Source organism: Electrona antarctica (genome assembly GCF_951216825.1).
Source record: "Electrona antarctica genome assembly, chromosome: 7".
Taxonomy (NCBI): Eukaryota; Metazoa; Chordata; class Actinopteri; order Myctophiformes; family Myctophidae; genus Electrona; species Electrona antarctica.
Window position 1 is genome coordinate 53,199,800 of NC_136812.1, and position 17,571 is coordinate 53,217,370.

General features: G+C 45.5%; 3 protein-coding genes across 3 annotated transcripts; all 3 read left to right on the forward strand.

Moving 5' to 3' along the window:
• Positions 1-3,080: 3,080 nt before the first annotated feature.
• On the forward strand, positions 3,081-3,575 carry LOC306926353 (cytosolic iron-sulfur assembly component 2B-like; the record flags this gene model as incomplete). Its single annotated transcript, XM_079505619.1, has 1 exon — positions 3,081-3,575. One exon carries the CDS (start codon positions 3,081-3,083, stop codon positions 3,573-3,575), a length of 495 nt encoding a protein of 164 aa, XP_079361745.1.
• Positions 3,576-10,893: 7,318 nt separating this feature from the next.
• Positions 10,894-11,727, forward strand: LOC306926354 (L-aminoadipate-semialdehyde dehydrogenase-phosphopantetheinyl transferase-like; the record flags this gene model as incomplete). Its single annotated transcript, XM_079505620.1, has 1 exon — positions 10,894-11,727. The coding sequence occupies one exon, from the start codon at positions 10,894-10,896 to the stop codon at positions 11,725-11,727; it is 834 nt and encodes a 277-aa protein (XP_079361746.1).
• Positions 11,728-12,420: 693 nt separating this feature from the next.
• LOC306926462 (mitochondrial inner membrane protease subunit 2-like) lies at positions 12,421-13,023 on the forward strand (the record flags this gene model as incomplete). Its single annotated transcript, XM_079505769.1, has 1 exon — positions 12,421-13,023. One exon carries the CDS (start codon positions 12,421-12,423, stop codon positions 12,961-12,963), a length of 543 nt encoding a protein of 180 aa, XP_079361895.1. The 3' UTR covers positions 12,964-13,023.
• Between the last annotated feature and the right edge of the window lie 4,548 nt (positions 13,024-17,571).

Genomic DNA, 17,571 nt, shown 5'->3' on the forward strand with positions numbered 1-17,571 from the left:
GCATTTGAAACAGACTTATAGCATGTCATGTAGACAGCACAATAAGTGCATTGTATGTAGTCATAGCACTTCATAGTATATATGTACAGCATAGTATAGCATATATGTATAGTTTATATGTATAGTGTCATTATATAGATATGTTCTAGTTATAGTTTATATGTATAGTGTCATTATATAGATATGTTCTAGTCACGTTCTTAGCTTAAGCATGTTTCGCGATGAATGCATTTACATATGTGATGTATTCCCATGCTTTTTGTTCTTGCTTAATGTAAATCGCTCTGGATTAAGAGCGTCTGCTAAATGCCTAAATTGTAAATTGTAAGACAACAATTTTGCAACGTTTCGACCAAACTAGGTCTTCATCAGGCAAATATTCAGGCAGAAAAAAGAGCAAATATACAAAAATCATTGATTAATGATCATGCATAACACCTGGGAGTGGGAAGGAGCACAGCAACCTAAACCAATCCCAGGGCTAGAACCTATCAGTCCACCCATTGGAGGAGAATTTACCTGAGCAGATAAACTTTACACACTTACACAAACAATCAATAGAAAAAACATTTTCATGAGAGTAAAAACATTAAAAGTCATGATTGATGATAATGATTAAAAGCACATACAAGTTAATAGGGCATCCAACATGACAATGTGTATAGGCCTATCCATGATAGGTGAGCTTTGAACCAGGGATGTTCTGCACTGGGGAACAGGTAGGCTCCCCCCAGACCACCACTGGGTATGGGAGACAAGCCTAAACATAAATCTATGTCCCATTAAGGGAACAGAAAAACAAGAAACTAATGAACCTTATTCTGTAGGAAAGGCGTTATATCAAATTCCTCATTTAGACCATCAGGAGACATCAAGGTTCAAGGTCTTTATTAATGTCCCAGAAGGGCAATTAGGTTTACAGCAAGAGTAGTGGTTTAAAACATACAAACAATGCAGGACAACAACAGACATGAGACACCATAGCATAAACAATACAGGACAACAACAGACATGAGACACCATAGCATAAACAATACAGGACAACAACAGACATGAGACACCATAGCATAAACAGAGGTCTGGGCGCATCTAGTGCAGGTATAGAATCAAAATAAAAAATAAGAAAGGCTACATTCAGAAAAAGTGCTAGGATATAAAGTGCCGGCATAAAGTGCTTGTTTCAGCATCGTCATCATCACATTACATGTTACTGGCAGTGTTGACTGCACGAATCGAGGCAGGGACAAAGGAGTGCTTATATCTGTTGTTTTTGACAACAGGGGCACCCAGACGACGGCCCGCGATGGCAACAGCCTGTACTCCGACTCGAGTGGGTGGGCATTATCCTGCCGAATGGCCCTGGCCTTCATGAGCAGCTGTCTATTGTAGAAAGGATCGAGACTCTCCAACTGAATGCCAGTAATGGTATTAAGGAAATAAATCCAATGAGTTTCTCGTTGCAGAAGTAACCTTTCAAGATCACCACCTCTGGGTGGTTTTTCAACCTTCTCAATACCAACGCATTTTTAAAATGAGCTGCATCAGGGTTGCGTTCATCACCAGTTCTTGAAGTATATATTTTTTTTATTAAAGGAGCATTCAGTGATTTGGGTGATTTGGAAAATCACCCAGTCCGCCCCGGTAACAAAATGTGCACATGCACGCTCTACATTGGGGGGAAGTGCAACAGGCCAACAGCATGTGCACCAAGGCCCGCCCCCAGTCGATCATGATTGGAGGAAGGCCCCTCTCATCCTGATTGGATGAAGGCTTTGCCACCCACCACCAAAACTGAAACTAGGGTTTTTTGACCCCAGGGGCTCACTGGGGACAGGGAGGAACTCCTTATATGGTCAGCACACTCTATAGTAGGGAGGATTATCCAGAAAAAAAGAAAAAATAAGTGATATTTGAATTAAGTAAAATCACTGAATATACCTTTAAATGAGCGCCCCTCACTTCACAGGTCAACAAACAAAACGAACTGTGAATACAATCCTCCACGTGGGGGGGGGGGGGTCCAACCATCCTCCATCCGAAACATCCTCCATCCTCCACAATGAGTCAACCTTAGGGCATGTGGTGATGACAGACATCACTCAGTCTCATGAGCAAGTAATGGATCTGCGAGATGTCGGAACCATCAGCAACGCTACCTTGGAAGTTGTTTACTGTCAGCGCAGCAGTGGCATGGTCGTTGAGTTCAATCCAGTACAGCATAATAATGACTGCGTTTCCTGCCCCTTGGGCAGTAATGACGCCGGCATCAATGCTGGAGTCGGCCGCCATCAAAGCCGTCATCAGTCGTCGATTGCGCCGCAACCCTTGTTGCCTTTCGCTCCAATCGTCCACAATTTCCAAAACCTCGTCCAAACAAGCCCTCCACAGTGTTCCAGGCTTGCATTCTCGATTTTTTTTCCCCGCTGAGTCAGTGAAGAGTCAAGTCAAGTCTGACCATCACCAGTTCTTATACAGCTCCTATGTTCGGTTAACCTAGTGCGTAGAGCACAGGATGTCTTGCCCACATATGCCAACCGGCAAGGGCTTCGGATAAGATATACCACATTTGTGGTGCTGCATGTAATCGCACCACGTATGGATATATCCCGGCCGGTGTGAGGATGACTGAAAACCTTGCATTTTTTTGTGTATGTGCATTGCACACAGGTGCCACATCTATAGTTACCATCCGGTACAGTAGGGAAATTGTTAACTCTCAGAGTACCCAAATCTGATATCTAAAGTCAGATTGTGTTGCGTTCTTGTAGAGTTATCCAGGAGTCCAAACGTTTTGAAATGTAATTTGTAATAAATACAAAGTTTCTTCAGGAGTCCAAACACTTGGACTGAATCTTCATGTTATAATACTTATGGGAGACCATACTGACACTGTTCATTATTGAAGTTCCATAGAATGTGACCATGCTCATTTATTTGGTTGGCAAACCATTGGAGCATAAGTCGTTGACGTCACAGAGCTGACGTCACAGAGCAGGGTCCCGCGTCACGTACCGTTACGTCAGGTTCTGCCCAGAGTTTTAAAGTCAAGTACGTTAGAAGTACGTTCATTATCATTTCGAATGGCCGCGGATCGTCAGCTGAACAACGCCAACCCTCACGTGTTCGAGCGATGCGGAGAGAGGCGCCCGACGCCGTCCGACGAGGACGAAGGCGTCCGCGACGCCATCGACGACTGGGAGGTCTTCGACCTGATCCGGTGGATCGCCGATCCGGAGCACCCCGAGCTGTCCCTGGAGGAGCTGGGCGTGGTGGAGCGCTCCGGGGTGGAGGTGAAGGACGCGGCAGGGGGGAGCAGCACGGTGGAGGTGCGCTTCACGCCCACCGTGCCCCACTGCAGCATGGCCACGCTCATCGGCCTGTCGGTGATGGCACGGCTGCAGCGCGTGCTGCCCGACCGCTTCAAGGTGGACGTGTGCGTCGCGCCGGGGACTCACGACGCCGAGGGCGACGTCAACAAGCAGCTGGCGGACAAGGAGCGGGTGGCGGCGGCTCTGGAGAACTCTCACATCCTGGAGGTGGTCGACCGGTGTCTGGCCGACAAGCACCGCTGGTGATCCATCCACCCGATCAGGCCTAGAGCGGTCTTCTGAAAGAATATATATTCAAAGATTTGTGCCGCATTTTCACGATTTTTCAAAAATAGCTAAAGTATAATATAATGCTTAGTTAAAACACCAAAGGGGTTCCCTCCCAGAATGGGTTAACACCTTGGCTTTCAACCCTTTTCATATCATCAAGGCCCATTAGTCTGTTATTCTGCATTTGAGCCACGGACCACCATTTTTCCAGCTTTTAGTGTATGTTCACAAACGTTGTCCTACACAAAGTTTGTGTTATCAATTTTGTTCATTGATCATGAATGGAGAATTGTACGTCATAGTGTCTATTTTACGTTGTGATGATGTACGATGATAAGAGCGCCCCTCACTTCACACGGGTGTGATTTTTTTGGATGAGATTTAGCTTTGCAGACCCAACACGAAAGAATATGTGCACATTTCCATGCTGTGTTGATGTTGGTACCCTTTTAGGAGAGATATCAGGCAAACATTGATCAAAATAACATAACATTCTCTAATTGTGTAGACTTGTAAAATAACTTAAGTAATGCAGCTGTTTAATAATAATTTATTCTTGAGAGTGTAAAATGAAACTGACCAATGGACCTTTATGGGTCCAATGGTTTATGAGTGTCCTCATGTGTCCTAAGGCTGCATTCACACAAGACACGTGGACCCACAAGACACATGTTTATGTGTCTCATATACACTTTTATGTGTCACATAAAACATGTGTCTCGTCCGTGTTTAATGGCTGCTCCAATTAATTTAATTATTGAGTGGTGTAAACCACTCCTATGACTGGCTTTGTTAGTTTACGTGTCTGTCTGTCTGTGCTCAAAAAATGAGCATGGTTGCTACGGTCACCCAGTTCACCCGGGTGTGATTTCATTACGTCAGACCACAGCTGATCAGTCTATATAAGACCTTACACCACTCAGTTAACACGGGTGTGATTTTATTTTTTTAAAGAAATGGGTTTTTTATTTTAAGATGCATGTAACATTGGAACATTGTTATTTAAATAACTTGTCAATATGAGCGAAGATCCTAATTTTGGGGCGGGGTCTTCAAAAAGAGTCTCATCCTCCTCCACTCTCTGCTAGGCCTCCTGCTCGTCCTGGATGACGTTGACATCAGCAACAGGCTGGTCGTCGATGCGGGCATCTGGGTTGAGACTGGGAGCTGGGTTGTCAGCTGGGGATCACGATAGCTGCTGGCGTGGGACGCGGCTTGTAGTTTGACTACGAGATGTGTCGTAGTAATCATCATCAGATATACTCCTCCTGACGTTGATTGTCAAGAGACTCGAGACCATACTGAGGAGATGGACTGGCAGCATTAAGAGGTTGAATGGAGTTAGCATTGTCAGCCATTGCTCTGTCTGTTTTTCCTCTTGTAAAACTATGAGAATAGTACTGCCGTAACAGACAACCCGCAGCACTCCAGGTTCAAACAAAATCCTTATAGGTGCAAGGCTCGAAGATATAAGTAGAGATGAAGAAAATGCCAGCACTCATTGTATGTCCTTTTACATGATTTTATTTACCTCCGAGACTGAAAACGGACGCGTTTCGGCCTGTATGGCCTTCCTCAGCGTTTGTGACGTCCTCCTGACGTTCATTGTCAAGAGACTCGAGACCATACTGAGGAGATGGACTGGCAGCATTACCCTGAAGAGGTTGAATGGAGTTAGCGTTGTCAGCCATTTTGCTGTCTGTTTTTCCTCTTGTAAAACTATCCAAACTCACGTTGTGCACTTAACATCTTTCTTCTCTCGCCAGCCACCAAGTCATGTCCAATGGAAAATGGGTTGACGAGACAGCCTTGTTTGAGGGGGCGGGCGGGGGGGCAGAACACAGCCATCAAACAAGGCTGTCTCGTCAAACCATGTGACTTCCATTGGAAATTAGTTGAAACCGTAAACAGATGGCGAGCTGGTCGCCGGGGCGAATGTCTCCCCTCCAGAACGTGTCTTGAAATCTGGATCCGTGTGGTCACACTCTCCTGCAGGAAGTCAAACTGTTGCACAGACATCCTGAATTATTGATGGAAGCAGCTTTCATTCCTCCATAGCTCCGACACAAGCGAGTGGTAGTCCCCAAGTTGTTTCCTAACTTGGAAGATAGGATCTAGTCTACCCATACACTCCTTCTCCAGGAGGCCACTTCAACCTCCCTGCCGGCTCTCTCCTCCTCAGCTCTCCTGGGCAATTCAAGCTCTCTCTGCCGCTTAATTCTCCCTCCCCCTCTTTCTCCTCGCCACCAACAACATAACATCCCTCTTCCTGCTACTAACAGGCATTTTTGTCACGAACAAGCTATAGCTATCAGCTAACGTGGACGCTCGATAACTGCACAAGACGACTACACTGCATAGGCTACACGTGCCATCTGTTTCCGCCTCTCGTCGCACCGCCCACATCCAGCAAACTGATGGATATATGGCCTAATGGAGGGGAAAGGAACTGGTCGGAATAACGTGTTCCTTCCACGTGAATCGTGGGCAGCAGTAATGAGGTTACTGGTACCTGAACACTCAATGCATAGTTGCATACCTAATTCTAAATGATTACCTAATTCCCTCCATCTGTTGGAGGAAGGATGGGATTGTGCGTTCCATCTATAATCCCCATTATTTCCTGGCCAGCCGGGGCGCCTGATGGAGGGGAAAGGAACTGGTTGGAATACCGCGTTCCTTATACGTGAATCGTGGGATACATTTTTTGAGAAAAACATAAATAATCCCCATTGTTTGGGGGATGTGATGCGCTGCCTCAAATCATCTTGCTATCTCTATTGCCTCTTCATCGTTATTGGTGCACGTATAAGTTGCCTAATTGGCCCATCCATCATGCCCTTGCAAAATAAATTACGCATACGTCTTCACAGCGCTTTTTGCGGAAAGAAGCCAACCATCTAACCTGACTCCGCCAGATGGGGCAGCAGAGAGTACACTGGGTTCCCCCCTCCTGCTCCCATCTGGGAACTCTCAGGCAGACTTGATGCCCGGCCACAAAACGGCCTGGCCAATCAGCAGCAGCTAGAGGCGGGATCAAGGCAGCACTGTGTATGTCTTGATCCCGCCTCTAGCTGCTGCTGATTGGCCAGGCCGAAAATGGAAGCCATCGTTCTCACGATAATACAAATCTAAATATATATATTTTTAAATCTTGTTTAAAGGTTATACAGAGTTGTGTTTTGTTCTCATCATTTTGCCATGTCTGAAGTCACTTGGATTCCAGTTCCTTGTTACAGGACCACCTATTATGTACCACTGGGACACGCCACGACGCAGTCTCTCCTGAGCCTTAACAGAATAGAGCACCGAAGTCTGACATCAATATCGGTAGAGGACGCAAATCCACAGGTTCATGTACTTTTTATTTGTACTGTAATCCCCATAGGGGGATTTTAGTTCGCCTCATATAAGAACTGTGTTTGAAAAATAAGTAAGTTACTAACTTACAATCACATTAATGTACTGCAGGCGTACTGCAGTTGCCTCTGGACATGTTGCGCCCGTGATTTTTTCTTGTGGTGAGCACATATGTCTGTATGCAGATTGTACTGCTGGCATGCACACTTTTAAATCAAAAGAACATAGCCTACATTTCAATGTGAACAGGCTAGCAAAAACTATACAACATTTATCTTATGGCTCAAGTGCATTCCATCAAAACTGTGGGACAAGTAGTCTGGCAAACTTTAAGGTTACTCTAGAAAGAATCTGGTTGCCCTTCTCTATTATTTTAATGAATAAGTGGGAATGACATTCAGTGGTTGACCAGGTAATTCGACAGCCACTCCACGCTCCGAATTAGGCGCCGCACGTTCTTGATGAGCGGGACGGGGAGGTCCTTCTCTGGGACGGCTGACAGTTTGGGTGTGGCCTGGGACAACACTTCCAATATACGGTCTTTGATCAGGGTCATCGCGGTGAGTGTGTAGTTCCTTGAGCTAAGATAATGAATGATTATACTGTATTTACACAGATTGAAACAGGTATTTACAAAATTGAGATTTTTTCTTTTTCTTTTTTACAAAATCACATTATGAAGGAGTGTCACTCACGAATAAAAGAATGAATGATTATTTACATAGGTATTTACAGAATTGAAATACAAAATTGAAATTGATATTTACAAAATGTGGTCACATTATAAAGTCAGTATGTAATATTTGAATGAATAAATGGGAATAGTATTTACACAGGTATTTACAAAATTGAAAAAGATATTTACAAAATGTACCGAAAATAGCCGATCTACAAGCTACCAACGCCTCGCAGCTTGTTGATCGGCTTTCCTGCAATCTAAAGGTTAATAACAAAAGTAGATTAAATCATACAAGAACATTAGCTTTCCCTATTACCAATAAAACCTACTCGGAACTGTTACAGATTAATTTAGTATGGCTAAAGCAGTGACCACTCGTGACTCGTGATCACACCTATGCAAAATTAAACCAATAAATACACAGCATGAGTATTTGAGCATTGTATGTTACAATTACAAAATGAGCACATACAACTGGACTATGAATATGAACTGAGGGCTCACCAAAGATACAAACTGCTACGTGCACGTTGAGTCAATGGACACACAGGTTGAGTTCCCATACAGCATGTTGCTCACTAGAAATAACCACATTTAAATTACCTTTTAGTTACATTTGGATTAAACATACACATCCCGAAAATACAAATAAACACATCAAGAGAGAGAGAGAGAACTTACACTTTAAATAATGACTGCGCTACCCTCAGCGTGGGCGACGCCACAAACAAGTTACAATGGCAAACTCTCTGCTCTCATTGCATCCATCTGTGGAAACCATGACACGTTGCCTATATTACTAACAAATTACAATGCAAACATTACCCCAGTACACAGTGCAAATAATCAGAACAAAAGCAATACCTTTTCAACGCGAGTTGCTAACTCACTGCCTCCTCTCCTTTCCTTTCGGAACGGACTGTCGTTCCTACGGGAGGCCAATTCAGTTTGGTTAACTAAACATACTGCATGTCACCCTTGGCGATCACAGAAGCAAGCTATATTTTAAGCTAAGGCTACTCACCCGAACACTTTAGAACCGAAACCCTGCTCGCAGCTCTCTCTCTCGTTGCGAGGAACACGGCTTGCTGCAGCCTTCTCCCGGAAGTGTTTGGTCTAGCTCTCTTCTGGCGACACTGAAGTTCAAGTTGCCGCCAGAGACACGCCCACCCTACTCATCATCACTCACCCCGTCACCTGGCCACATATTTACAAAAAATCACACCCGTGTGAACTGAGTGGTGCAAGGTCTTATATAGCCCCGGTGTCAGCTGGGGTCTGACGTAATGTCAGTGACCATAGTAACCATGCTCATTATTTTGGGCCACAAACACACACGGGTACTAACAAAGCCAGTTGTTGGAGTGGTTTGCGCCACTCAAAAAAAGGTACAATTAACAACGTACAATGCACACTATAACACAATGTACTCCTCCTAAACAAGTATGGATGAAAATAATAAGGAAACACAGCATTCTAACTTTACAGAATGAGAAATGCGGTAGTTTATATAGCTTGGAACAGCTATTTACATATTACCCACTGACAAAAGTAACTAGTTACGGTCCATAGCGCCATCAAATGTGTGGTTACCGTTACCTAGATCTGCATGGTCCATGGCGTCAGAAGTGGTTCCCTCCCTCCAGAAGACGACCACAGCTTCCTCCAGTGCTCTTCTGTTGCTACCTTCAGGAACAAGTTATCCATTTTGTCGGCTGACAGTTTGGTGTCCTGGTGGCAGAAGAGTGGCCGAAAGTTCTCTGGGTGCTTCTGTACTTGATCCAAGACGCCATTGCATTTTTAAGTCCATGCTTAAACCGTTCAAAAGGGGCTGCAACTCTTGTCACCACTTCTGGCACAAGGATATCGCAAAGCAGCTTATCCTTGTCCTCAATTCTAAATACAAATGCACACTATATCAGTAGTTTCTTACTGCAATAATCATACAAAATAAAGTGCATCTGAGCTAAATACAAATGCCCACTATATCAGTGGTTCCTTTACTGCAATAATCCTACAAAATACACAAAATAAAGTTCACAGTCAAAATAAACACAAAAAATAAAACAAAATTACTTCTTGGAGTGGTATTTGTGAAAACACCCGCCTGCATGCATGGGCACCCCACAGGCTTTGCAATAATAGCGCGTCTCATGCCACGCACCTCCAAAGCTGCAAACCCGACACCCCTTTTGGGGATACTTATTTTTCTCTGTGGCGGGAATTCGAACCAGCTCGTGGTCTCCAAGACTTACATGGAGCCTGCTGCCAGGGTCTCGTGGTGCTCTTGTCCTAGGCCAGGCCTGTCGGACTCAACTTGGGGTGAGGGCCGCATTGGTCAAACAGTCACTTGATGGACCTAGACCTAGGCCTAGGGGCTCAGCCCCCCCCCCCCCCCCCCCCCCCGCCCACTGCACCCACCTGCTTTCCCCGCACGGCACCCACCTGCTCTCCCCTCACATCCCGCAAGTTGCCCCATGCCTCCACTACACTGAGCAAGAATGGCAACAGACTCTTACTTTTCCCCTTTGTAGCATCTTTGAACAGGACGCAGGCATTGTACATGAAAATGGAAAACAAGTACATAAACTTTTAGTACCACTTTATGGTTCTCCGGGTAAAAGGGTAGTATGAAATTATCTGGTCTAAACGGTCGACCCCATTCATGTATACCGATTGTACGCTGCAATGGCTTCAGGCTTTTGCAGCTCGAGTCTGACCCTCTTCCCACACTGACCCACAGGTCTAGTATATTAAAATTGGCTAATGGGAGGGCCGGCGGGCAGGCAGACCACGGCCATGCCATGCCAGACTGACATAACCATAAACAAACCACGGCCACATCACTATGACTAATGCAGCTGTGCTCAAGCTGTGTCACTCGCGAATTGGACTGCACAGCCACACAGAGCACTGCTCCCTCAGCAGCACCTGATCTAAACCAAGTGCGCTTGTGCCATGGTCTCTCTCGACGGCTGACGGCCGCTGCTACTACTGTCTGACCTCCAAGTTGTCGTCATGGCATCAGAGCAAACACATCAGTCAGCTCCATAATAGGAGGCATGCCCATATATGAGCATAAAAGGACAGCTAAAGAGATCTGGTTGTCCAGAGCCACAGGTGCCCTTATATGGTGATGTGCATATATGGTACAGAACAACTTCAACCTCGGCACGCGCAGCGGCAAGGACCCGAGGGAGTGCGGTGCCCGCCGTCCACTTGTTAGGAAATCCACTTGTCCAAACCGCCGCGGTGATGGGGTCTGTGCGGTGGGCGTTTCGCTGCGGCTCCTGGATGCCCAGCCGGTCTGAATGGCTGCACGCGGCTCGCCGTGTTCAGCCCGAGGAGAAGGAGAGGATCGGACGGTTTGCGTTCGCGAGGGACGCCAAATCGGCCATGGCCGGCAGGCTGTTGATGAGGAGGTTTATATGCGAGAAGATGCAGCTTCCGTGGTCAGAGATCCGACTGGAGCGCTCTCCCAGAGGGAAACCATACCTGGCCAACCCCCCGGAGGTGACCACCGCCGCTTTGGGCCCTGATGAGGCCTATTGGCCCTGGAGTTTCAACGTCTCCCACCAGGGGGAGTACGCCGTGCTGGCTGCTCAGCAGGGACTGCAGGTTGGCGTGGACGTCATGAAGACCAGTGCCACGCCGGGAAGCAGCAGCGTGTCAGAGTTTTTCCGGGTCATGACTCGTCACTTAACGACGCGCGAGTGGAGCGTCATCCGTTCGTCCGACTCGGAGCGCCAGCGACTCGCCGCTTTCTACCGCCACTGGGCACTGAAGGAGAGCTTCGCCAAAGCTGTCGGCACGGGACTTTGGGGTTTCGACCTGCAGCGCGTGGAGTTTCACCTCTGCCCAGAAGCCTTGGCAGAGGGCCGGGCCATACGTCGGACCAAGATGCATCTGGACGATGAGGCGAATGAGGAGTGGGTGTTTGAGGAGAGCCTGTTGGATGCAGACCACCATGTCGCCGTAGCGATCGGACCCCCGGTGGCGCCCGGAGCTGGGCCTCTCGCCTCATCCCTCCCCCCTCCGTCTCCCTTCACGCTGCTGTCATTCAGTGACCTCATCAGCTTGGCAGAGTAAGATCCAAGCCCCCAGAACGGCCGGGCAATGTTGAAGCCACCGACAACCGTTTTTATTATCTTCTGTGTGGAAGAGCTCCACCACTATTTACTATATTTTTATTATAATAATATAAATTAATATGTTTATGTTTATCTTTTTATATGAATTACCCTTCCCCCCCCTTCCTATACCAACCCATCGTAAGTTCAAACTCCATTTTAACCATGATAGATTCATCGAAAACACCCGTCCATTCATACACGAGATTTTTTTTTACAAAAAATGGAGGGGTGCTAGCCCCTCCTATGCCCAGCTTTGTGTGTTTGTGTGTACCACCTAGTGATGATTTGATTGGCTGAGTGAGCACGGACTGTCTGTATATGATATATATTATCATATATATATGATAAAGAGTGCCCCTCACTTCACACTGGTGTGATTATTTTTAAAGAGTCAACCGAAAGTGTCCATATACTGTATATGGTAACCTCCAAGAACGTGTGATGTCACAGAGTGATGTCAGAGCGTGACATCATAAGTGGCACCAGCAATATGGGCATGTTACGTTTGTGACGTCCACCGTCCGTCTGCCCAGCCACAGGTCATCCACTCCTCCTCCTCATCATCGCCCAGATGCATCTTGGCCCCCATGCAGACTAGTGACAGAGAGGAAGCACCCGGCGGGGAAGAGTTGAAGTCAACATTGTGGTGATGTCTCTTCAGGCGGGCGCAGGGCGCAGGTACCTCAGAGCCTTTGTGAGCGCCTTCTGTGTGGCCGTGCCCGTCACTGTCACCGCGCTGGACCGCCTGGCCTACGTTGCGCGAGTCGAGGGAGCCTCCATGCAGCCTTGCCTGAACCCAGAGGGTGCGCGTGCGTCAGATGTGGTGCTTCTAAACCGATGGACTGTGAGGAATTACGAGGTGCAGCGAGGAGACGTCGTGTCCATCATGTCCCCCATGAACCCTCAGCAGAGGATCATCAAGAGAGTCATCGCTCTGGAGGGAGACTTTATCAGGACTCTCAGCTATAAGAACCGCTATGGGAGAGTGCCCGATGGTCACTTCTGGATCGAGGGGGACCACCGTGGACGCAGCCTGGACAGCAACAGCTTTGGACCGGTATCTAAAGGACTGCTGCATGGCCGGGCCTCCCACATCATCTGGCCGCCCAACCGTTGGCAGAGGATTGAAGCGTCGCTCCCCCCTAACCGCGGACCCCTACTCAACTGGAGCCTGGATGAAGAGGACAGCTGAGGAGGAACACGTACATACATCCTTAAATTACATACGTTCAGGACCCCAAGTGGAGACGTGGGAAGTGAAGGTGGGGCCACATTCATAAATGTTTTTTTTCTGTAGCTTTTAAACAACATTGTCGAGACGGTATCAGCAGGAGTTTGCTGTGTTGTAAATGCATTTTCTAATAAACATTCCTATTCAAAGGCCAAAACAAATTATTCAAAGCCCCGTGCCGACAGCTTTGGCGAAGCTCTCCTTAAAGATGGAGTGCCACGATTTTTTTCCACCCTAAAACATGATCATCAGGTATTATTATAATATAAGGGGGAAGAACGTTTTCCAAAAAGTGTACAGTATTGGTGATGGGTGGTGATCCACCTGAACTGAAGCCACACCCACAGCTGTAGTTGTATGATAAAGGGGGAGGGGTTAGGGGAGGGGCTGATAGTGTGGTGTCACTATATTACTGTTTATTTCATTGGCCCGTTTGACTGTCAAGGGTTCCGCCTCCAGGAAGAAACCCTAAATACAAAGTAAATACACCATAGCACATAAAAACGACTCCAGGGTGTCTAATGAAGTACTGTCACCTCATAGACACTTGAAAAACTGGAAAAATACAAAAATTGTGGCACTCCATCTTTAAGTGCCCAGTGGCGGTAGAAAGCGGCGAGTCGCAAAGTGACCAGTCAAAACGCGGAAAAACTACACGACACGCTGCTGCTTCCCAGCGTGGCTTTGGTCTTCATGATGTCCTCACCAACCTACTGAGCAGCCAGCACGCCATACTCCCCCTGGTGGGAGACGTTGAAACGCCAGGGTCAACAGGCCTCATCATCAGGGCCCAACGCGGTGGTGGTCACCTCCGGGGGGTTGGCCAGGTACGGTTTCCCGCTCCAGTCGGATCTCTGACCACGGAAGCTGCATCTTCTCACATATAAACCTCCTCATCAACAGCCTGCCGGCCATGGCCGATTTTGCGTCCCTTGCGAACGCAAAATGTCCGATCCGCACAGACCCCATCACCACGGAGGTTTGGACAAGTGGATTTCCTAACAAGTGGACGGAGGGCACCGCACTCCCTTGGGTCCTTGCCGCTGCGCGTGTCGAGGTTGAAGTTTTTCTGTACCATATATGCACATAGAAAGCACGAGTGTCTATTTCAAAATGTTTAACTGCCCCCCCACTACACACACGCACACACACCGGCGCGAGACAAGACTGGTGTTTGTTTTGGACACAACAAGCTGAAGAACTCTCCGTTTTATTTGGACTATAGGCCTAAAAGTGAAAACAACTTTATAAGCAACATGGACATAGTGATAAAGAGCTGCCAGTGACGACAGGGAGTTAAAACTACAGAGTGACTGTTGTGAAAGAGAAGTTATTAATTAGCTTGATGACACACTGCTGTTGGTTGTTTGTTCTGCCCAAGTACCCAACAGGTGAGTTGAGTTCATTGTTGTTAGCATTTCTATTATCTACTTTCACTGCTTATAGCATCATTACGGTATAAATAATGAGTTGTGTAATGTTGACACGTTTATTATTGTTGTTAATATTATAGCCTACCTGGGGCCCGTTCCACGAAACTTGGATTAGAGATTAAGCCGGGATTTAACAGATATCCTGGTTTATTATAGCCTGGATCAGCGATTAACCGGTTTCATGAAAACTGGTTAATCTTGCCAGATTAATTTGGCCAGTTAACCTGGATATGTTGAGGCTTGATTCGGTTTCATGAAAGCAATGCCACATTAGTTTCCATGGAAACTAATGCTTTGGACTTAACCTGCTCCGGACCAGGCTAACAGCCAGGTTTAACCTAATCCTGATTTCTTTACTGTTCATTAAGCAGTCAAACTGATCACAAACCAATGATGTTTTCCACACGTATTCAATTATTATGGGTTTATGTTGCCTTATTTTTATCGGTCTGCATTAAAGGACTAATTTAAGCACTATATAAAATCAAAGAACCAAAATATATAGGCTGCACAACATCATGACAGCTTGTGAGCTTGTAGATCAGCTACTTTTGGTGAATGTTCCCCAGAATAGGTTTGCTGTCGTTCAAGTGGTTAAGAAGAATTATTATATTATTATTTGTTATTTGTTTTGTAAAAGTGAAAACCACTAAATATTACCATTACGCATTGTTTTACAACATATTACCATTGTAACGTTTCACCCACTATTGAACCCATGACCCACAGTTCACCTGTCTGGACAACAACCCCCTTCCCCAAAGGTAGCTCCCTCAGAGGAGGGAGTTATGGCCAAATATCACAATGCGACAATATCATTATGCTTACAATATTAATAATTCTGTTTTAAGTTAATAGTAGTGGTAAAATGTAAACTATATTTTTGGGGTAGTTAATCATTCAGTCTATCCACTATTGAGAGTATGTTCTCTCTTTAATTACAGCAGCAGTATTTATTTTAGCAGCTTAAGTCCTTGTCTAAGTCCTTGTATCAGTAAGTCTTGAATAGATTAGTAAAGATACTGAGATATACAGAAGGGGGCAGTAATGCAACTATTAAGGATGCAAACTGCCATAATACCCCATGAAGAAGAAGGATCAGTAAATCTGTGTTCCACCGAATGGGTCTAGAGACAAAAAGCCAGGCTGTCTATTCAGCCTGGCTTTATGATCCTGGCTCGCTAAATCCGCCCATTCTAAGCCTCGCTTGGCTTTAGTGGAACGGAATAAACCAGGCTATAAAGACCAGGATTTAAAAAGCCTGGTTTTGGCCTAAATCCTGGATTAGTTAATCCAAGTTTCGTGGAACAGGCCCCTGCTACACTAGTCAGGATAAAGTCTCTGTGTGTGTACGTGTATGCGTGCGTGCTTGCGTAAATCTTTATAGTAGTATGACACATTTACATTTCCTAATTGTGTAGGCTATTTGGCCATGTTTTGTGCCAGGGCCCCCCAGGAGAGAAGATTTATGTGGGGGGGGACAGAAGCACAATGAGTCAAATCTTTCAAAAAATAGCAGATGTACAAACATCAGCATTAAAGTATGCCTATAGCCAGTGTTGTTTTTGGCATCACATTTTGATTTTCGTTTTAGTCATAGTCTCATTTAGTTTCAGTCACATTGTAGTCACCTGGAATGTTTTAGTGTTAGTCTAGTTTTAGTTTGTCGACTAAATGTCATGTGATTTTAGTCGACTAATTATACAGTTGACTTAGTCGCCTAAAATGTATTTTGGCGGGCCTTAATGCCGTCGTAATGGCTGATTTTACACTTTCTGAAAATAGACGATCTACAAGCGTTGTCAGCTTGTAGATCTGCTATTTTCAGCATGCAACCAAGTGTAAAATGACTTACTGGATCTCTTGTCCACTAGTCCCTCCCTGACATTTTAGTCTAGTTTGTATTCGTTGACAAAAGTGTCAATATATTTAGACTCAGTGTTAGTCATCATAGCTTAGTTTTCATATTAGTTTCCATTTAGTTTTTGTCAGTGAAAAAGGGTAGTCGGAGAACAGTTTTCATCTTAGTTTTAGTCGCCGAAAACAACACTGTAGGACAGCATCATATGAAAGCGTATCCTTCTCTATGAAGGGCAGAATAGACCAGTACCACCTGAAGTGGGATAGATTCTTTACACTGTAAAATTGGACGAGTTGAGTTAACTTAAAAAAATGCTGAAACTCATTGCCTCACTCGAATCAAGTTAACCTAAACTCAGAATAGTGAGTTAGTGTAGTTTATGGCTGCTCCGACCAACAGTGGTGGCAGCATTCACCTTTGAAGAAAAACGGAATGTCAAAAAATACATTGCGGTGGCTGAGACCAGAGCCATAGACTAATGGTTGAGACGAAGCAGTGAAAGGTCCTGAAAGATACATAACATCTCTTACCCAGTACCCGATCTTTCTGTTGTATGAACACAAGGCTGCTGTACTTTATATATACTAAGCATTTAAAGTATGAGGTATAAAGCACTAACTTTACAAAGATGCCCAGAACATCGGAATGAACCTGTGTAGTTTATGTTAGTAAAAAGCAGGTAAAAGAGTAACGTTTGAGCAGAGTGCAGACTAACATCAGTCACTCTACCATACCGTCTACGCCTACAGGAAATACGTTCGCTGCGACCATGAGACCCGTTTCTGAATGTGTCTATAGCAAAAACATAAGAGTAACTAAAATGAATTGGACAGCCAACTAGTGCTGCACGATTGTTGCTCAAATGATTGTGCAGCACTACAAGTGATACGTACATGTCCTTCTCTCTCCTTCATTGTGGGACACTGCATGACTCTGGAGATAGTTACAGTGACTGTACAGTCAACGCAGATAAAAAGTGAATGCCCAGCTTTATAGAGGAAACAGTGCAGTTTTTAGTACCTGGAGTATGTTTTATCTTGCTGTGCACAGGGGAACCATGTCTTTAATTATATCCGCAGTCTTTTTCAGTCGCTTTCCATACGTGACACAAAAGCACAATGTGTTTCTTTTGGTACAGTTTAAATAATCAAGATTGACGTGAAGTGCTGTAAACAGTCAACATCCACAAAACCTTATGCATGTGCACCCACACAGCATCAAGGACACAATAGAAGTGAAATAAGCACAATAAGCACAACATCAGGTATGATCAAA